General features: G+C 35.5%; 1 protein-coding gene across 2 annotated transcripts in view; it reads right to left on the minus strand.

Annotated features, from left to right (window-relative positions):
• Positions 1–13,721, minus strand: part of IntS10 (integrator complex subunit 10) — a 59,349-nt gene extending 45,628 nt beyond the window's left edge. Inside the window, exons 1-3 of one of the 2 annotated variants that reach the window (XM_081729936.1) lie at positions 13,438–13,721; positions 9,551–9,618; positions 5,757–5,884 (exon numbers count right to left, since the gene is read on the minus strand). In XM_081729936.1, coding sequence (XP_081586062.1) covers positions 5,757–5,884; positions 9,551–9,618; positions 13,438–13,584 — 343 coding nt within the window. In that variant the 5' untranslated portion in view covers positions 13,585–13,721. The remainder of the gene's footprint in view (positions 1–5,756; positions 5,885–9,550; positions 9,619–13,437) is intronic. The other variant, XM_081729935.1, reaches the window with a different exon arrangement.
• Between the last annotated feature and the right edge of the window lie 9,604 nt (positions 13,722–23,325).

Here is a 23,325-nt window from a genome sequence, read left to right on the forward strand (position 1 = left end):
AAATAAAAAATACGTCTTTATATAAGAAAATGTTGGATTTCTCTTTCTTATCATCTATGAACTTTAATACTTGGATACAATTAAAAAATGAAATGAAATCTTTGAGTTTTACGTCCCACGTGTATGCCGGTTAGGCTAAAGCAGACGGTGATAATGAGAAATGAATGAAATGGTGGAATGAAGAAAGTGGGAGGAAACGGGAGTACCCCGAGAAAACCCACGAGCACGGTGTTTGTCCATCACAAAGTCCACACGGCGCGAACTGGGATCGAACCAGGGACCCCAAGCACCGGAGGTGAACGCTCTACACTGAGCCACCGCGCCCCCCATGGATACAATTAATTTGCATGTCTACTGTAAAACTATGTAAAACTCAGTATTACTCGACTCAAGTAACAATAATGTGACAAATAATTCTCATTTATTTAATGATTGAAGCTACACTGTACACCTGCATGAGGAACGTAAAAATGGTCTTCGGAAACAAAATTTCACTGATATTTTTTCACATGGACTAATAATTTGCTTGCTTGGTGTCTTCTTCGCTTATAGCATGTAACCGTGCAGATGCCCAATAGGTGTTGGTGCACTGACAACTCGTCCAGGGTTGTATCCAGGGGGACGTTTCCCCCCTTTCACCCAGAAGAAGAAACTTTTTTATTTTATATATAAATAAAACCCATCCCAGAGTTTGGAGCTCTTAAAAGTAGCTCTAAGTAGCAGTATTACAACCCCGCCTTCAGAAGTCCGTCCTGGATTCGCCACTGCGTAGCACATTGTCGATAGTCACAAAACACTTGTTTTCACTTTTCTTATGCTCTTCTGGAAACATGTACCCTGCTGAAGGTCTATGTGGAAGGCTAAACAGCACTTCAACTTCACGTAATTCATGATTTATTCATAATATTTCTGCTACGTATCACTGGTTATCATACGTATATGTATGTAACAAAAGTTCCTTTTTCCAAACTTCTTAAATTTACACTTTGAATTGCAGAAGCTCGATTTTCGGGGAAGCATGAAGTTAGTTCATAGTGACCCGTTTCTGCCATAAAAACTTCGCCATTTTCCAAAAGCCAAAGGTGACTTCGATGAATACCAGTTACCGGTCGCACACTTTTCCCATTCCTGCTTTTTTTTTTTTCTTCTTCCGGAAGTTGTCGAATTCAGTTCCAAGCAACAAAACGAGTGGTACCCGGAGTTTGTACTTGCACTATACTCACGAATTCTTCTGCGGTTTTAATACTGTGTATCTATTTTCGCCTACGGTTATGCCGCGTTGCCTCATTCTTTACACCCCCGCCCCCAATACCGCCGCAAAGACCCTTTCAAGGCCAGTTTCACTGGAAAAACCCTGCTTTATCGGACCTGTCTGCATCTTGATCATCTGAAAGCGATTTTTAAAATGGGATGCAACACCATTAGAAATCACTTAACACGGTTTGGGAAATTGTACACTTATTTTCACGTATTCGAACCTTTTTCTATAACCTATATTTTCGCTTTTCTTCCGAGTATTTTTAGAATCTTGTCTATGGCTATGAGTACATGAGCCAAATCGTGTGTTTTGTCGTCGCTTATTACAACAAAACTGTCAGTTGTTTCATATTCCGGTGATAACTGAATTTCACTTTGCGGAATAACCGTCCAGTTTTCAACGAAGTCCACATGAAGTAAACTAGAATTTGTATCTTGAAATTTTATACGATGCTTTCGGTAGGAATTAATTCTCTTTGGATTTTCTTGATGTAGTCATGAATTACAATTCTTACAGTTGAACCAGCAATGTACGATACGAAAACAGAAAGTGGCACAGTTTTTTAACAAGATCATTGTTTTCCCATATGGCATACGTAACACTTTCATTTTCATCAGGATCAATAATTAGACTCCACACTTATTCCTTCCACTCCAGAACATTCACTACATCAGGCCCGCAACCCGCCACAGAGGTCTTTTTTTTGGGGGGGGGGGGGGGCATGAATATGTTAGGGGGGCAAATGATTAAAAATTCTCTTACAAATAGCTAAATTGTGTTTTTTTGTATTAATAATAGCATTTTGTATTAAGGTCTGGAGGGGACACGAAAAGTTTAGGGGAGGCCAGGCCCCCTAGCCCCCCTCTGGTTGCAGGCCTGCACCACATATCGAAGAAGACAACTGTCATTTTCTACGGATCATACTACTAAAGGAAATAGGTCACTCATGACAGGCTGCACCTTTGATTTGTTGCAAAGCAGTAGCAGCTAACTTAAAATTTGCACAATACACACACACACACACTTCCCTCGCAGGTTGCGGACTGACCCACTTCAGTCGAATACTATAAAATTCCGAGTGACCCATTCTTATGCTGGGATTGTTGAGTTTAAGAAGTCCGTAAATTTCTTTGATGGAACGTGTTAAAAAACGTTTCGACTTTTTAAACTTTTTTCCCTTTTTCGATCACTGTAATGACATCGCACTTAATTGAGACTTTGTCTGGAGCATTCCAAACCATCACTGAAGTAATAGTTCACGCTTTTTAACGATCAGAATTTATTGGATGGCCATTTCAAGTTAACTTAAAATTTGTGTGTTTCGTAATCGTAATTTCCATCTCAGATTACTTCGGTTTAAGAAAACAGCGGAGTAGGGGGAGGATCGTTTTACTATTTCAGAGAGCCTTTTTGATCAAAATAATAAAAACCAGTCAAGAAAACCTTTTATTCTTCATTTAATGAATGCGAACCACAAATATCATCAAATCATTGCACTTTTATTGTTTCCAGTGTTGCTAACTGTGACATCAAAGTTAACGAAACTTCGCTAAGTTCAAAAGGCTGTAGTTAATTCATGAAACACTGGTCGAGAATGGTATTTGGTGTGTTTATTATTCATGTAAGGTTGAACCATCTGACAAAATTTCAGAATTTTAAAAGATGGTGTTTTCGAGAAAATGCATCTTTCTCGGATTTTTTGCGATGTTTTTTTCGGAAAGTGGGTAACTAGGTCTTACCAACCGTGAAAACAGAATTTTAAAATTCGAATCGGAAGTGCTCGAAAAAAAATCGCAAACTTCGACTTTTCAGATAAACTGACGTTCATTTGTTAATTTATGTATAAAAAGATGCGCATGCGCAAACCAAACTATAATAAAATATAGTTTATTTATATACCTATGTACATATCACAACAAGAATTATAACTCTATCTGTCTCCATAGCTGAATGAAGGGGCTCCGAAGTTGACCATTTTCCATGTCTTCTACAATTCATAAATTGTACTCCTCGTCTTTGATGGCCCATTACTTGGAGGGAAAATTTTTTTCGACAAAACAAAAAAATATAGGTCTCTTAAAAACATGTCTAGTTGCTATAAAAATAGTTTCAACAATATCTGAGATGGTGATGGTACATGCTCTGCCTGAATTGAAATGAAAGGGACCAATAATAATAATAATAATAATAATAATAATAATAATAATAATAATAATAATAATAATAATAATAATAATAATAATAATAATAATAAAAATTTAAAATAGTGCTACTAGTAGGTCCTTAAACAAACACTGTAACGTATATTAGCGTTTTCGTCGAAGAAAAAAAAATGATTTGTGATGGATTTGAATGTTGTATATTATACTAGCAGCGTTCACCCCGCTTCGCTGGGGTCACCCCGGAACGCAATAAACCTTGTTAATTAGATAATTTTTACTTTTTCGCTTTCAAGTGATATGATAAAAACCATAGTAGATTGCAGTAAATGTTAACATTATATCGCCTGTCATTTATGTTAACCCGCCGAGTGACACGGTCATGCGGGTTGCATATAAATACGTTTATTTTTACCTATGATGAACTAACAAAGGATTTGTACGTTATGGACACTTGAATGGTCAATTATCTCAAGACACTGGTAATTGAAAATTAAAGTGATATGATAAAAACCATCTAGGGTCCAAATCCTAATAACCCCCCAAAAATGAAAGAAATTGGTTCAGCCGTATTAGCGTGATGAGGGAACAAAGGATTTGTGCGTTCTCTTTTATATATAAGATGTAAAGGTAGGGGTTACGTAATACGACTTCTACTCGCTAGATGCCCTTCCAATTCAGTTATAAGTGCTAGTTACGAGGAGTTCCCTCGAATGTCAAGAGATGGGTTGCAAGCGGTAGCTTGCTAGGTGGGAGCGATCGGAAGCTCGGCCACTTGAAGACCCGAATTGGTAAGGGATAGTTGTAGGAGAGTAATATGGAAATTATGCGAAATTATGTTTGGTAGGATAAACCTTAAAAATTACGTTTGGAGACGCGTTTGGGAATTACTTGCAGATTAGCATGATGTTATGAGAATTCAGTGGTTTTGAATATTGTGTTGACTGAATATTTAATGAATATTTTTATGTGTGTTTTTCAATACTCGTTTTGGTAAGTAGAGTGCATTTTCTATCTATTGGAAGAATTGGGCTTGAACTTAGTACTGTGTTGGGGAATGAAGGGAGGTCGAATTATTTAACCTCTTTTGGGTGTGGAAGGAGATTTGAAATTTATTCGCCCTCTCATTATTTTCCTTCGTAGTGCATGAGCATCCCAATTCTCTTGGTTTGGATCCCAATATTGGTTCGGATTCCCATACAGGTTCGGATCCCAATAATTATGAATATGGTAGAGTTTTATTGTTTTTGAGCGCCTTATTAATGTTGGGATTTCACAGGAATGAGCGTACGAGTATACGCTAGAGTAGATGTATTACTAGTAATTCCTAACCTACCGGAAAGAAATATTGTAAATTTTGGAAAGAAAAAAGTTACTTTCAGTATTTGGGAACAGCAAGTCAATGTGTACCGTATAAATTTGGACCTTTGGAAGTTAAAATACTTTTCGGGGAATTAAATGCTTTACTATTTTGGAAATTTATTAAATACTGGAAGAATTAATGTTAACCTTTTTAGAATTTCTTGTTCATGTGTTTTGAAGAAGTTGGAAATTTGAAACGATTTACTTCGAGTTTTGAGCATTTACTGTTATCGTTGAATATATATTTAGTTTATAATAAATTGTTCCAGTTGAAATTTGAGTTTTACCTGTATTTCCTGAATACAAAATTAAGCTTGATTGCTACCAGAAAATAAAGGAGGTTTAATTTCAGTGAATTTACTCTGCATGCCAAAACAAGAATCGGGGAAACTATTATCCATCAAAGTGTGCTTGATTTGTATGCGGGTAAAGGTAGAGGAATTGTGTCTAGTGGTTAGGCAAGGTTTGGCTTTTACCTGTAGACAAGTTAATCACGGGACCACGGTTGTATGTGTATGCATGCAACGTTACAACACACACACACACACATATATATATATATATATATATATATATATATATATATATATATATATATATATATATATATATATATATATATATATATTCTTAAAGTTCGTTGGATTTTTGAACTCGTTGCATTTAAAGTTCTCCAGTACACAGATGGCAAAATAATCCATTACAACCTTATCAGCGGCTAAACTTACATTTGTTCTCGGCTTATTTTCTGGATAAAGGGAAGTCTCACGAAATTGCAGGGTTACTATAGGACGGTAAAAAAAAAAAAAAAAAAAAAAAAAAAAAAAAAAAAAAAAAAAAAAACCTCTTCAAAGTCCTCGATGTGAGACAAAAGCTAAAAAATTTCGTTTCTATTTTCTACTTTCTTTCGCTTTAATTAATTATCTAGAGCTGAGCTTATAACAAGGTTATTTCTTGTCTAAATAACTTCAACTTACCTAAGGGTAAATTAAGGAACATCTCGCGAAGGAATGCAGCGTCTGAGTCTCCGCCTTCGGTTCGAAGGGCAACTGTCACATTCTGAACTTCTTTCCATAGCTCAGACTCATTCTGGAATTTCTTGAAGCTGAAAAAAGAAAAAAATTATCATTTCTAGATATTTAAATGCGCATACAACAAAAGGTGACCATAACAATAAAAAAGAAAAAGACGTTTACATGTATTACAGAAGACTCCAGACTCTCAACTCTAATTGTCAAATGATACAACTTCTTAAATATTATAAATGTGTACTGGTACGCTGAACTGTAAGTCCAGAAAATCTGTCATGATCAAACAAACCGGTACTCAAAGGAAATGATACGTGAGGTTGTCACCAAAGGCTGTTTCACGCGATTGTGGTGGGATGATATTTACAGACTCTGAAACACGTTCCTGAATCTTACAATAAAATACAAAAAAAAAAAAAAAAAAAAAAAAAAAAAAAAAAAAAAAAAAAAAATGTTGAGACCGTTATTTACTAATTATCTTCACAGCTAACAGGATAATAAATTGTATCAGGGACAAAGTAATAGACTTACATTCAAAACAATCAACTTACAATCGAGGTAATCAGGGAGAAATAATACTTAGTAAAACTTTAAAGGTGAGTCTGTTAAATTAGCAATGAAAAAAAGGAAAACTAGGCAGCGCTTCTCTTTTCCATTATTATTATTATTATTATTATTCGTGAAACGAATGGTAGTAACAAACACAACTCTTCAGGGAGAAGGAATGGCATAATAATGTAATATGAGACGTGTTTTTAAAGTTTGTACCATTTTGAAATTCGGTCACTACGATCGGCATCTCGCGCATGCGCGGTGTGTACCTACACCTGTTGACAAACTATAGATGTCATTATGGGAACATTCGACCGTATTTACGCTTGTGTGTGAGTAGTTAAAATGGCTGTGAAATACGCGCTGTCATAAGTTTTCTTAATGCTAAAGATGTGCATCGCCAGATTAGTGAAGTGTATGAAGAAAACATTATGATCGATGGAATGGTACGAAAATGGGTTAGATCTTTTTAAAGATGGTTGCAGAATATTCATGATGAGGAACGAAGGGGCGACCTTCTGTCATCACTGGAGACTTGGTGCAGAAAGTTTATGAAAACGTGAAAGAGAACAGACGCTTTATGATTTCGTCGTTGTCTGATAAGTTTCCTTAAGTTTCAAGTGTTCTCTATGAAATGAAAACGACGACGATGATGAGGTCAGAACGGCTATCTTGCAGTGGCTGTCAAATCAGGCGAGAAATGTCTATGAACAAGGTATTCAAAAGCTTGTTGTACGATACGATAAGTTTCTTAATATTTGTGGAAACTATGTAGAAAGATTAAGATACAGGCTTTCATGTAGCAATAAAATTATTACGAAAACTTTTTTTTGAAAAATTTCAAAACCACTTAAAAACATACCTCGTACAATTGCATAAAAGGCTTTCTAAGTAGAGTCCATCAACCTCAATCCAGGCAGGAAATACTCGCATCTGCCGATTCTGCTAACGTTCGTGTGAGAAGAGAACGTTACAGTGGTTTTCCTCACAGCGAGAGAACTGATGCCAGTCATCAAGAATTGTCTTCGTTTTCATAACAAAGAACAAGGGTATAATCTTCTGCAGTAATTACATGGATAAAAATAGGGGCCGCAGTAGCTCACCTCTGAAGTGTGGGAATACTGGTTCGATCCCATCTCTCGCCAAGCAGGCTTTCACCGTTCTACCATTTTTATCCATATCATCATCGTTGTCTGCCTTGGCCTCGCAGCATAAAACAGAAAAGGCTAAACTGCAGTATTTAAATGAAAGCTGCTAGACATGATATTTTATTCAATTTATTGTATCCTTGGACTTGTCAAGTTGTAGGCATAATTAAAGTTAGTACAGTCATCATTACAAAAGTTATCAAAGTGGCTAGTTCTTTAGAAGGCGTGTCTTAAGTTTAACAATATTTCTCTCGCTTTTTATTACATGTCCGTATATGTTACACACTGTTTTGTTGACACATTTTGCTTCTACGTTGATCAATGTGAAAGTCGTCTCTTCTACATATTATAAATATCTTTAACACGAAACTCTGACAGTTCAGTTCTGTATATACTATTACATAAAACAACTATAAACTTTGTAATCATAAAATATTACATCAGAGGAAGTTCTACCTTTTTGCTGTAAAATCCTGGCAGCCCCTCTTTAAAAAATAAAATAAAACAACGTTATTCTTGCTACCATCATTTCAACACATGATGCCATATATTATTACCGCGTGACAGGTAATGTAATTGAGTAAGATTGTATTCGTAGTTCATAACTTTGGGGTAACTGAGACCTATTTACTAATCCAGTAGTTCGAAAGGTATTGTTAATTACAATTGCTATTCGTCTGTTTTCAGTTATCCCCAACTTTTCTACGACTGACGTGCCAATACTTTTGTACTAATTTTCAGAACAGTATGAATAGCTACATGCATATAAAAGAATCCACTCCTGTATGAGGAAAACACAAAATTATCCTTCCTTTGATCAGAATAGCTCGCACGGAAAGAAAGGAGCACAGGACTGTTCCTAAACTTGTGGCGAGTGATCTGTGTCAAAGTCATTTGAGTAAAAATGTAAAAATACATTTTTTTAAAAATATATCACAAATTCGACAGCGACAAATGATATTAGAATAGAGAAGAAATCAGTACAGATGTGATAATTGGCATCCATATTTTGTAAAATCCCACTTTCACCATAGTATAGTAAGAGTGGAATTTTCGTATATTAGGTTCGTTGTGTGGATGGAGACTCCCACAGTAAAGAATACTATCCCCTCTTCTAACCATGGCAGCCTGCGATTCCTTGTAATGTCAGCTTGATGATGCATTCTCAATAAAACAACGTATTAATATATATAGTTTAATTGAAGATCAATTCTCTTAACAGCCTCTTCATTATAATTAACATATCCTTATATTACTTATACCTGTATTCACTTTCTATATTATTAAAATAATATTTATTCCATTATATTTCCGTAAAGGGCTGTTTTAAAAAGAGACACCAGAATCATCTCTTTAATACATATACATGGAGGCATCATCCAAAAATTTATCGGTTAGTCTGTTTCATGAAAATGCACAGACCGATTACTTTAACTCAAAATATAAAATACAAACTACAGTTGGTATCGATCTGAGGCTCACTATTTCTAAAGACACATATTTCTAAAATACATATTCCCAATTAATTCACAAAATGGTTTTTTCACTATAAATATACCAATTTGATTTTCAATTTCGATTCGAAAAAAATTGCAACTGCTTTTAAATCTGGCAATTTCTAAATCATCCGATACGGACCGATGTCCCTTTAAAACATCCTCAGGAATATTTTGTAATGCATCGGTCAGCTATATAATAGCGGCGCATTACAATTTTCTGTGTCAAGCAATAAATGTTGGTTTATCACAGGTAAACAGTACTGTAGCTGACGCTGTTAAGACAGGAGGACTAATAGATCATATTGGGATGTTTTGTCTGCAGAGCTCACCAGCCACCTTTACGATCACTGACCCTCCAAGTGTGTTGCGTTACACAGGTAGTCACAATGTAAATATGTGAAATACTGCAATAGAACCTTTTGTGTTTCTCTTTTCACTTAAATTAATTTTATGTTTCTGAATAGCAGTTTCAAATTAGAAACGCAGTTTATTTTAACTTTATTTAAATGAATAAGACTAGTTTTTATTCTACGATGATACTTACATGGCACTAAAACATTTCGCCGATTCCTTAACATGTCTAGCAGCCTTCTCTATGTTGTACGCTTCAAACTGCAAAAGAAAAGAAAAGATTAATTTGAATGTCTCGAAAATAACTCAGTCTGTGTGAGTAGGAAGACTGAAATTTCGGAAATCTATGTCTCAAAGGAAAGTCCTTTAGTTTGGAACTTACACAAAGAATTCTTATCTTATGAATTACAAACATATTCTCAGAGGTGTGTTCATTATGTTGAGAGGTGAAGTCTTTCAACATAGAGGAATAATTAAGTGTGACTCTTTAATATCACAAACTATAAATGATTCATCGGGTTTAAAAGGGTTGTTTATAAAATAACGAATGACACAGAAGTTTCAGGCAGACTGTTACAAGTGTTCTGTGTAGCTTCCTTTCATCATTTGACACATCTATGCTATAGTTAGTTCGCCTACACGCGCTCTAGCCTATTTACCCCTACTAAAGGTCATAATACGATCCTGGAGTTGTTGCTAGTGGAGGCACATAAACTATCTTCCAGATTCCCCCACACGCAGTTGTCAACTGTCTACGGAATCCACGCTGTACGGTAACAACAGATTTTTTATATATATATATATTCCAAAACAAAGAATGTTCTGTGTTGTATTGACGCTATTTTGGAAACTAGTGTTGTGCTCCCGTCTGTTGCCACAAGCCAAGATTACGAATCACAGAAGTATCGCAAAGCATTTGTTTTTGTCCCATATAAAGTGTTTTTCCACTATCCTCGTTTTTACATACACCCACCGTCACTAACGCGCCTGCCCGGACTTGGTTATATAGCATCCGTGCTGTTTAGTCGCCACCTAGCACAGGTTTTTTCTGTACTGTAGTTATTATGCTACACATCCGGAAGCCATAGTTATACGCAAATCTTAAAAGAATTTTAATTTTTCAACAATTACATCTGGTGGCCCATCTTGAATTTTATCTATACACATGAGATATTTTTATGTCGCCTTGAGAAAATCTTTTAGGGGACAATAAGAAGGAAATTAGAGAAACAATTAATTAACATTTTTTAAACAATTTTTTCTAGTGATGCTCCAAAAGTAAACCTGTACGTCCGTTTCTACATAAAAATGCAATAATGGAAGCAGGCACGTAGCTACGATTTCGTAATGAGGGGAAGGGAGGTTCCGTGACATAAAACACTGTGGTCATCACACCAGGGGCTCGATCATTCTAAACTATTTTACTGGCAACATATATTAGTTCGTTTAGCCAGCGTTTCGTAATGGAAGGGAAAGGGGGTGACATAAAATAATGAAGGCCCAGATGCTGGATCAATCTAAACTACTTTACTGGCAATAGATATTGGTTTGTTGGAACAATAAAATGAGTATATGTTAGCAAGTATTTTTATAACAAGCTATGAAGAAATCTCGAGTAAAAGAATATAAAAAGTATTGGAAAAGATTTTACAATATTTACGTCCCTTCCTCTGTTCATTCAAATACAACAATTTTCCTTTCATTATGACCTCAACTATTATAAAAAACACATATTCACCGTTATAAAAAGTACTTATCCAATAATGTCTTGTAAAATATTTTAAAATATCTCCGTTCCTTTCTTTGATGAATCAAATGTCAAGAGAGCCTTCCTTCCACATAGCTTTATTATTTATTTTTTATTATAATTTTTATTTTATTTTTCGTTTTGTTTTTATTATTCCGAAAACTACTGTCTGTTCCAAATGACAGGTTAAAGGAGAAATAGAAAACTGTTTCTGAAATTGCATGTTCGATACTGCAAAGAAGCAATGAGGAAACATTATGATAAAAAATGCCTACACTGTGACAAAGGAACAGTATGCTTTCGAAAGCTTAAAATTTCCCTGAATAGTAGCAGAAATTCTGAGAATTCCGTAACTTTTCTAGAAATTTCAAATTCCCTGACTTTTCCAGGATAGGTATATGCCGCTCATTCGCCACCATGTATTGCAAGTAATACAAACCCTCGCAAGAAAGATTAATGATAAGCTTGCTGTAGCTTTTTATTTTTAACGCTCATTCTTTTTTTCCCTTGTTTCATTTTGTATCATCCTTCCTGATTTTTTTTTTTTTTTAAATTTCTAGTTTTGAAGTGGGTCCGGACCCCCCTTGGCTACGTGCCTGATGGAAGTTAACCTATTAACAATTAATTCACCCGAAAGGAAGCCATTAATCACACTACGCAGTGAAGTGAATTACCTGAAGTCAGTATGCAAATTATAACGCACAACCATAGAAGCGTCCGAGAGTTAGGAGAGTCATATATTTGTGAAATTTACGATAGTGATGTGTTCTGTTATTTTGGAACACAAATGTGCAGGCAGTAAAAACATACCAGAATATTACCTATAAAGTCCTTAGTAACGTATAAATACATAATTCAACACTTAATGTGCATGCTTTTATGCCATATAGGACTACAATTTTGCTCAAGCCTCGTTTATGTATGTACCCACCGTCGCTGACGCCCCTATTCCCTACGGACGCACCCTTTCACTATTACTCAGCCCCTCTGTTGCGCTCCTGCTCTGACTTGGTTAGGTAGAGTTCGTGCTTTTTAGGGGCATCTACAACAAGTTGCTTAGCGTCTTTTGCATAGTAGTTGTTATCTTACACGTATATGCACGATACAGAGTTGATTAACCGAAAAAGACGATTATATGTAATGAATTTATGTATGGATGCCTAGAAAAAAATCTGGCTTAAGTTTAGAGTTGCCCCTCCAGTCTGAAGGCGCCCTTGGACTTTGCAACATACAAAAACAGTGCTTAATATATAAAAATTGTTACATTTCACTTAACTTCAGTACTCCGTGTGCTTCACAAAAATTTAAAAGGTTTTCTTCATTATTTTTGCGCATCCGTTACACCTGTTCGCCATATTTTACAACTACTATGCTGCGGAAACCTTCCGCATCCGGCAAATAGTACTAACTTCTACATATCTTTTCTCGTATTAAACATAACTCTCCTGCCAAACTTACATTACTAAATATCAAATAAAAACTTCAAATTATCATTTCTTACCTCATTTCTCCTGTAAATTTTCCTGATTTTTATAAAAAGCGGAGGGGTAACTCTAAACTTATCCCCCCCAAAAAAAAAACTGTTAAAACATTAAAATTGTTACGTTAGGCTAAATTAGGTTACCCGGAAATCTTTAGTTAGACTAAAATAGTGACTGGAATCGGTTCTCACAAAAGCTCCAATTATCACTTTAGTCCAGTAATCCGTGGTTCGAATAAAAGTTTAAGACATTCTCTTCATTCTTTTTATATAATTCTGTAAAACTCAATGCAGAAATATCACATTCAATGCACTAATTCGCCATCCTATGCGACTACCATGCTGCTGAATCATCGAAACGTTTCGCGTCTTGCAAATAGTACCCACTTCTACATATCGTTTCTTGTATTAGACATAACTCGATTGACAAACTTCCACACCTAAACATCACATAAGAAACCCAAGAACATCATTTCCTACCTCATTTCTCCTGTAAATTTTCTTAATTTCTATTTTAAAAAACGGAGGGTCAACTCTAAACCCAAAAATCTGCACTATGAATACATTGATACAAGTAGTTAGCGCTAATGTAAGCTAATATTAAGAGAAATACGCGAAATCGTAACTTGTTTTCTGAAAGACTTCCTTGAACATGCCATAAGCAGTTGAAAATGTTTAAACTATAAAATTATAATTATCTTATGTTCGAATAGTAAATTAAGTGTAAAGTTTCCGAAGTAGTGCCGGCACTAATCTCCACTAAGTTTGAAACTAAAACATTATCAAAATAGAATGATAAACAAGACATGCGTCCTTATCCAGTGATAGACCGTGTAAACATATTTTAAAATACCTGTATTCCAAAATTATTTGGGAACAACGTTTTCGCTGTTATCATCCACGCTTTGGCTGCATATGCATCAGTTTTCAGGGCTTCTTTAGCACGAATAACTAAATACTCTTCATCAGACAAGTTGTGCTCCACCTTAACAATTGCCATGTTTGTTTACATTACGGAATCCTTATGTCTTTTGTTATCACTTGTTATACAGCCAATAAAAGACAGGCGAAATTCTCTAATATACAGAGAGATTTCTATGATTGGCCTCAGTTTTACATCATTACTGAATTTTATATTTATAGGTAACTGAAATGAATTTGGCAGTGACGTAGCAATAGGGTAGACATTGCCTACGGGCGCAGGGCGTTTCGGTATATTAGAGAGCGCCCCAGGTTTTTAATTAAAAAAAAGAGGTAAATTATATAAATGGAGTCCCAAGTTTTCGCGGTCTTCATTACGAAACACAGTAAGAATAAAAATTCCTATTCACTTCGCTCGCAGTTTATTACATTTGCGTATCAAATTATTGGCATTACTGTAAACTCATCGAGGTTATAACACTGTATGATTAAGAAATTAATCCTCCTGTATAAATATGATATCAGTCCCATATTACGTGTAGGCCTACTGAGCTTACAAACTTTAAATAAAATTCCCGGGCGTAACAGCCTTTCAACAATAATGACAAATTGTATGGCCTATAAGATCTCGATAAAAACGAGTTAAGAAGTGTTGCCATAGTAGGAATAATGTACTTGGATCGGGCGTGGGAAAATTTTCAAAATTTTACCATGGGAACGGTCCCTGGACGCTGTTGCTAAGCTGATATACGTATGGGCATAGTCTTGGATGCCTACCAGATGTAGAAACAAGATGAAACATGACTTTTTTCGTCTCCTCATCTTATATTGTCTAGTTATTTGAACCCCCGTCACCCCCTACTCCTCCAGGAAAGCCAAAGAGCATAAGCGATTTAGCCCCTTGGTCCTATTCCCACGAAAATGTCTGTAGATTATGAACTGAAAGCATGATATTCAATTGATCGAAGCTTCTTAGCAGATTGTATGAAATTGGTCTTAGTTGCTAAAGTAAATATTATATTTCATGATTTTTTTTTAAATGTGGGATTAGACACAATATATGAGTCTCATAACCAGTGGCGTATTTACGATTTTGTTTCGTGAGGGGCTTTGCTAACTTTCGGGGGGGGGGGCTTTGCCTGGAAATGTGAAAATTCTGCAAGATATTTCATTTACTTTACTATACTAAGTAAGATTTCGGGGGGGCTTAAGCCCGGAAGCCACCCCCCTAAATACGCCACTGCTCATAACGAAACATACCCATGCAAAATCGTGTTGCTTAGCCCCTTGGCCCTATTCCCACAAAGTGTCTGTAGAAGACGTGATATTCAAATGATCAAAGCTTCTCACGAAATTGACTTACAGACGTGTGCAAGTTATTAGACTAAAGTTGAAAATATGAAGAATCTTAAACATAATTTTAAATAAATCCTGAATTGCTGCGTTCTTTCACTTTGTTACAACCTGTTAGTATTTTGTACGCATTCCTTTCGATTTTATTACCATTTCTATAAACTTTGGCATACTTTTCATTAACTTTACACAAGTATATTTCACTTCCTCATCGCGATGCCATATACTGATAAGTGCTGCGATGAGACCAATCTTGGTAGTTACACTTTCTCTCTTCACTTTTTTCTTAACAATGGCCCACAAGTTTTCGATAGGGTTTAAGTCGGGACAATTTCCTGGCCATGGGAGAACCTCAACACTATTTTCCCTCATAAAATTATTTACAGTCATTCCTTTATGGTATGGGGCTCCATCATGCATATAAATAAGGTTCCCATCCGGAAACCATTCCATTATTTGTGGTTCTAGCACCTTTAGATATTGATTTTGATTCATCATTACTTTCACGAGATACAGTCTACCAGCAGCATACACTGACATACAGCTCCAGACTATGATTGACGTTGGGTGCTTTACTATTTGGGAAACAGAGTTTGGTGAAAATGTTTCATTTGACGTCCTGCGTACATATTGGGTACTTTCCTCACTTATGGAAAATATTTATTCATCAGAGAAACATGCCTGGAAATAGTAATGTATATCAGTATATTGATTTTAAATTTTATTACAATATTATAAACCAAACATCATTTTCGGAGGAGCAACTCCTCTCATAAATCCTTGCACAATAAAGTTTAAAAATATTCAAGTGTACTACAACCTCTCGAAGATGCTCCAATTGACAAAATATACAGGATAAATATGTAAAGTTTGGTACTTTACCTTGCTCCAGTCATCCTTGAATCTATTTTTCATTTCCTTTGCCCATTCCAACCTCTTCTTGCCATTGCTGGGGTTAACTTCACCTTTGTGCAGGGCCTTCGCGCTGGTAAGCCCGCTGCACATAATTGTCTTCTCGCTGTAGATGAAGATATGTCACATCCCTACGCCTTTTACTGATTTGACAAATTCTTGCTAGTAGCTCTTCTATTCGATTTGGCCATCTGTAGTAGTTCCCTTTGAACACGAGGACTGATTTTCGGTTTATGTCAACATTTACCTGAACGGTTTTGTGTATATGGTGCACCGAGCTTCAATGCCCGACTTATTCGACTGACTGTGTTAAGAGAAATAGACAGTTTCCTAGCTATTTCGTGTTTATTTAACGTTTTTCTTGCACAAGACATTCATTTAATGCAATTTTACGTGGTGATACGTCTTTGGTTTTGCCCATAATTGTCACTTTCTCTAAAGCTCAAAATACAGAACGAAAGAAATTTCAATACTTTTTCCCTCACAGGTCTTCAGCTAAAAATAACACTTGAGAAAGCAAAAATGCATGTGTTTTACACCTAATAGACATTAAAATATTATTTGGAATATTAAAAGCATAATAACATTGAAAGCAAATTTAATACGACGTATAAAGAAAGAGCCAACATGTGCTAATATAAGTATACAATGATGCAGTTGTTTACCATTGTTACTAGTTTCTTACCACTGTTGACAGTAAGGAATAAAAAGGGTTATTATTTTCTATTGACAAGGTATATATAAAGTCCAGAACATACTTTAGGTTTAAAAGATATCAACTGTACACAATACAAACGGAGAAAAAACAAAAATTTATCGAAAATCCTAAAGAATCGACATTTAGTCTAATAATTTGCACACGCCTGTAGTTGCTAAGGTAAATATTGTATTTCACGATTTTTTTAAGACGTGGGACAAGAAACAATATATGAGTCTCATAACGAAACACATACCTATACACTCCTCCCCCCAGACCTCCTGCGAATGGATTCCAATGATTGAGCATATTCTAATAGCGGAAGCTTCTCATAGCATATCATATTGTTTAAAAACGTAGGATGTGAAATGTGTTATATGGATATTCACATGATGATGTCTGTTATGACAAGTAATTAAAATCACTTATGTAGAGAAATTAAAGATCAGATTATGCCAAATGAATTTGCTGCTAAGCCGTGGTGAGATATTGCAATATAACATATTCCCATAACACAAAAAACTACGTCAATGAAATTAAGAATTGAAATACAGTCCCATATAGATACCTGTGTAAACAAAATGAAACATGACTTTTCCCAAGTCTTGATGTGAAAGATATTATCTTATGTATTGAAATCGTAACGAGATATGTTTTCGATTATGGTCGACATGAACGAACTTGTTGAAACATGTTTCTCTAAGGCAAACACGTGTGTGTGTGTGTGTATGTGTGTGTGTGTGTGTATACAGAGAACATTTGTGATTCAGAGTTAGAAGACTAAAGTGTGTGTCGATCCTCTTCCGCGTAAAAACTTTCACTTCATATTTGTAATAGTGAGTGTGTGTGTGTGTGTCTTTGTGCATGGTTGATCCGTTGGATGCCTAAAGCTGAGAATAAGTGTTATCATCAGACGATTTTATTAAAATAGGTAAGTAAAAAAATATATTATTAAAAATATATTACGGTCTATGATTATTTCTGAAAGAATAAAACAATATGTTAGGTTTTCATTTAACTATAAATGTACTTCAGACAATGTATTTACTTCGCGTTTCCGTGTTCGATAGAGATGTAATTCTAACGTTAAAAACACATACATATAAGCGAATTTGTATAATGTATGATGCTTCTGTTCGCTGCACGTTGATTTCTAAGAAAATGATAAGATGGAATTCTTGAATGTTTTCTGGCTCGCATTGCAATTACATATCAGCTGACGCAAGAAGTGTCTGTAGACTTGGTGTTTTAATTTTGATAATATGATGCATACCTGTCTGTCTTTCTGTCTGTAAATGAAATCTTTGAACAATGAAGAGTTTTACGTCCCACAATAAAGCCAAAAAGGTCTGTCTGCCTTTCTGTCTGTAAATGAAATCTTTGAACATTGAAATGAAATCTTTGAGTTTTACGTCCTACTATTATGCCAACAAGGTTAATGGGAAATCTTTGAGTTTTACGTTCCACGGTTGGAAATCTTTAAGTTTACGTCCCACAATTATGTCGGCTATGCTAATGGAGACGATGGTGATGAATTGTTGAGTTGAGTTGATTTTGGTTTAGCGTCCCTTTCAGCAGCGAGGCTATATGAGACATGGACCTACTGATTAACATGCAATCCGAACCACATGAGCTTCCGCCGGGACGGTTGTGATGAGAAATGAATGAAATGTTCGAAAGGAGATAGTTGGATTAAATTCACGCACACGGTGTTTGTCCACCACAAAGTTCATTCTGATTGGAATAGGATTTTGAACCTACGACCTTTCATGTATACGGTGTTTGTCCACCACAAAGTTCACTTGATGGGAACAGGATATTGAACCTGTGACCCCATACACCAGAGGTGAACGCTCTACCAGTGAACCACCGTCACCTCCAACCCCCCCCCCCGAGCTAAGATCTAACGAGAGAAAAAATGAAATGAAATCTGAGTTTTCCGTCCCACTCTTATGACGATTAGGCTAATGGGAAATATTTAAGTTTTACGTCTCACAGATATGTCGGCTATGCTAATGGAGACGGTGGTGATGAGTTGAGTTGATTTTAGTGTAGCGTCCCTTTCAGCAGCGAGGCTATATGAGACGTGGACCTACTGATTAACGTGGAATCCGAACCACATGAGCTTCCGCCGGGACGGTGGTGATGAGAAATGAATGAAATGTTGGAAAGGAGATAATTGGATTAAATTCACGTACATGGTGTTTGTCCACCACAAAGTTCATTTTGATTGGAACAGGATTATGAACCTACGACCTTTCATGTATACGGTATTTGTCCACCACAAAGTTCACTTGATGGGAACAGGATATTGAACCTGTGACCCCATACACCAGCGGTGAACGCTCTACCAGTGAACCACCGTCACCCCCAAATCCCCCGAGCTAAGATCTAACGAGAGAAACAATGAAATGAAATCTGAGTTTTACGTCCCACTCTTATGACGATTAGGCTAATGGAAAATCTTTAAGTTTTACGTCCCACAGTTATGTCGGCTATGCTAATGGAGACGGTGATAATGAGAAATGAATGAAATGTTGGAAAGGAGATAGTTGAATTAAATTCACGTACACGATGTTTGTCCCCATAGTTTTCGGGGTCGCAGTGTTCAATGATGATACTCTGAACTTAATAACACATCATCTAAGGGGGTTGATGTTGGGGGTCTTCAGGGTTGATATCGAGACACGTAAAAATAATTTAAAATGAACAATAGTAGTGTCAAATACATAGTTCTCGGGGTCGCTGAGTTCAATGATGATGATACTCTGAACTCAATAACACATCATCTAAGGGGTTAAAGTTGTGGAGGGGAGGGGTCTCCAGGGATGATATCGAGACACGTAAAACTAATTTAAAATGAACGATATTAGTGTCAAATACATAGTTTTCGGAGTCGCTGTGTTCAATGATGATACTCTGAACTTAATAACACATCATCTAAGGGGGTTAAAGTTGGTGGGTCTCCAGGGGAATAAGTATAAAATTCACGTACAGATTGTTTATACATTAGATAATACACTTGAAGCAAACTGTGAACATACATTTGTTTCACTCCCAGAGAATATGAAAAAAGTTACAATTCATTTTAACTACTTAAAAGGTATGCTATTTTTTCCCTTGAAACTTCTGCTTTTTCCGTATAACGATTTGAAATTTATGTGTATATATACTGTTTATATTTATTTGGAATATGCTTATCAGTAACCAGTTCATTTCTTTTTATTTTAGGTTGAATACAAATAAAGATAAGTGTATCAGACTTTCCTTATCCTTATCGACATTATTATCCCATTGTTAATAACTTATATATATAGCCTTTTTTATTTATTCATATATTCTTTTAAAGCGCTTTTTTAATATTCTATTTGAAATAATACTTATATCCACTATTTACATATACATATCGGTAAATTTTTGTTTTGCATTACGTATATACATCCGGGGGAGTAAAAATGGAAAAGAAGTGTACGCAAGAGTTATTAAAAGAGATTACCGCATTTATTAATGACATAGAAGAAGAAGAAGAAGAGGTAATCGAAGTAAATTTAGAGACGCAAGTTCTTCTAAGAGAAATAGATGCCGTAATTAGAATAGAAGAAGAAGATGTAGATCATCAGGGAAGGAAGGAAGAAGATGATGCAATGAAGAAAGGTACACAAAAGGAGGAAGAACTCATAGAAGAAGAAGAAGAATAAAAAGAATAAGAAGAAAAAGAAGAAGAGAAGATCATCAATACCGAAGAAAACGAAGAAGAAATAGATGCAGCTAGTGAAATTCAATTTGCAGAAGAAACAGAAGAAGAAGAAGAACTATTAGAAATATTGGAAAGTGCAGGTAATAGAATGATAACAGAAGAAGAAGAAAAGGAAGTATCCGAACGTATTGCCCAAATTAAAAAATGGTTACAAGAAGGATCAAAAGAAGAAGAAGAAGAAGAAAACGTCGAAGAAAGAACAAAAGAAGAAGAAGAAGAAGAATTGCTAAATTTAACGTTCTCCCAAATAATAGGAGAGACTTACAATGAGGAAGAGAAGACAGAAGAAGATGAGTTCAACGAAACTGAGCTAGAAAAATGGATTACCAATTTATTTCCCAATACTGGAAAAGAAGATGATGATTAGCAAGAAGTAATATATCCATCAATTATGGAAATATTAGCTGAGGCTAATACAGAACATACAGAAATAGAAATTGAATTAGACGAAATAGAAAAAAGAATGGACGAGTTGCTATCCGTATTTGCAGCAGAACGAAACTCAAATGTGCAAGTAAGATTTGGAAATAACAGACGTAATGATGAAAACAATAGATTTCATATAATAGAAGAACGCAGAAGACAATACAGAAGATACAATATGGAGGGTACAATGTTAAGATTCCGCCTAGCCCCCGTGCGTGCCGGTGAAAATCCTTTTACTGCAATTGAAACAAGTCTACGAGATTTAATAGATTATTTGCTACGTAATGTGGACCAGCATGATTACGTAGGAATAACAATCGCAAATGAAAGAGAAGGACATCGCCCTTTTTGGTTATCGTTCAGAGAAGCAAGAAATCTCTCAGCAGAAGTTCTATGGACAAGTTATGAAAAAGTACTGCAAAGTAATGCGGCTTTTTTTATAAATGAAGATTGCATCGTGAATTTTCATCATGTACGTATGCCGAGAGGACAAGGTCGTTTGAAACAACATATTATGAATACCGAGGAATACGTAAAGGCAAAACGTAATATTATCACAGTTAAGAATACAGATACAAAATGTTTAGCACATGCGATCGTCGTTGCCATAGGACTGAAAAAATACAAGGGAAGAAATCAAACTCAATATAATAGATATGTTAAACATCAAAATAAATATTTAATTCAGCAAGAAGCAGAAGACCTGTGTGAAGCTGCCGGTGTAGATCTTAGTCATGGTGGTGGAATTCCTGAAATTCGTAAATTTCAGGAATATTTAAAGGATTATAAAATTACAGTGTATAGGGGATTTTCAGGAAGTGATGTTATGTTTGAAGCACCACCAGGTGATAACGAGAGAACTGCTTTAAATTTACTGTTCATAGATAATCACTACGTCATAGAAAGCTTGACAGCATGTTTTAGCTGTGGATATTATTGCGAAAGCTGTCATAAGAAATATGAAAACAAACATGAACATTTGAAACATTGTACAGCTGTATGTTATCGTTGTCATCAGAAGCCACCATGTGACTTTAAAGAAACCCATATTACTTGCAATGAATGCAATCGAGAATTTTATGGCCAGTCATGCTATGACTATCACAAGTCAGCGCCGTATCAAAATGGAAAGACTTTATGTTCAACTGTGAAATGTTGTGTCCAGTGTTTGAAAATTTATGTAGTAAAAGAAAAAGGTTCTCACGTATGTGGAGAAACTTATTGCAACATTTGTTATGCTATAGTACCACCCAATCATGAATGTTACATGAAAGTGAATGAAAGAAGAAAATAAAAAAAAGCCAATGAAAAAATTATCATGGAGAAGAAATCTATGATTGTGTTTTATGATATTGAGTGCACACAAGACACGAAAATAGAAGATGAGGACGCAACCATATATGAACATATACCTAATGTCTTGGTTAGTCAGCATACATGTTACAGATGTTATGAAGACAATGACATCAAAAATAATTGTATCGTTTGTGAAAAACGAGAAAATATATTTGACGGAGAAAATGTAATAGAAGACTTTCTAAAACATCTTCAACAGCGACGTCCAAACATTAAATCAATAACATGTGTAGCCCATAATTCTAAGGGCTATGATGCACATTTCATCATTAAGACCATGGTTGAGAAGATGAATTGGACTCCAGAAGTAATCATGAATGGGGCAAAAATTCTATCTCTTAAAATAGGGAACGTAACATTCATTGATTCACTAAGCTTTCTTCTTATGCGCTTAAGTAAATTAAGTGGTGCATTTGGTCTTCAATCGTGCAAAGGATATTTCCCACACTTTTTCAATAGACGTGAGAACCAAACATATGAATGTACACTTCCAGACATTAAATATTATGGAGCAGATACCATGAAAGTAGACGAAAGACGTAAGTTTCTCCAATGGTATACTGAACATCGAAATGATACCTTTAAAATGAAAGAAGAACTCATTAAATATTGTGTACAGGATGTTGAAGTATTACGTCAAGCATGTATTTCCTTTATGAATACATTTGAATCTGAAACAAATGTAAATCCCTTACTTGAATGCATTACAATCGCCAGTGCATGTAATTTGGTGTATCGTCGAAATTTCTTAAAGGAAAATACGATTGGTATCATACCAAAGAACGGGTATCGATGGAGAGATGTCCAGTCAATTGAAGCAGTACAATGGATAGCTTGGGAAGAAAAAAACAAGAAACATTCAAATTACCAATGTTGCACGTAGTAAGGAAAAACGAATTGCATCAATGAAAGTAGATGGTGTATGAACAGATCCCAATACAGGAAGAATACACGTGTGGGAGTATGAAGGCTACTTTACACATGGATGTATCTACTTTTTCCCTAACGACAGAGATAAACCCATAAACCCAACAATGCTACAGATACCATGGAATATCGATATGAAGCAACAAAGAAGAAAATTCAAAAATTAAAAGATTTTGGCTGTGAAGTGAATGAAATATGGGGCTGTGAATTTAAAAAACAATTGGCAGGAAATGAAGAGATGAAGAAGTATGTTATAAAGCATCCGTATATAAAGAAAACACCATTAAATCCTCGTAATGCTTTTTATGGAGGACGTGTGATTGCCATACGTTTGTATCATAAAGCACAAGAATCTGAAGGAGAAACCATCTAATACAAAGATGTTATTTCGC

Source organism: Thermobia domestica, chromosome 11 (genome assembly GCF_964235325.1).
Source record: "Thermobia domestica chromosome 11, izTheDome1.hap1.1, whole genome shotgun sequence".
Taxonomy (NCBI): Eukaryota; Metazoa; Arthropoda; class Insecta; order Zygentoma; family Lepismatidae; genus Thermobia; species Thermobia domestica.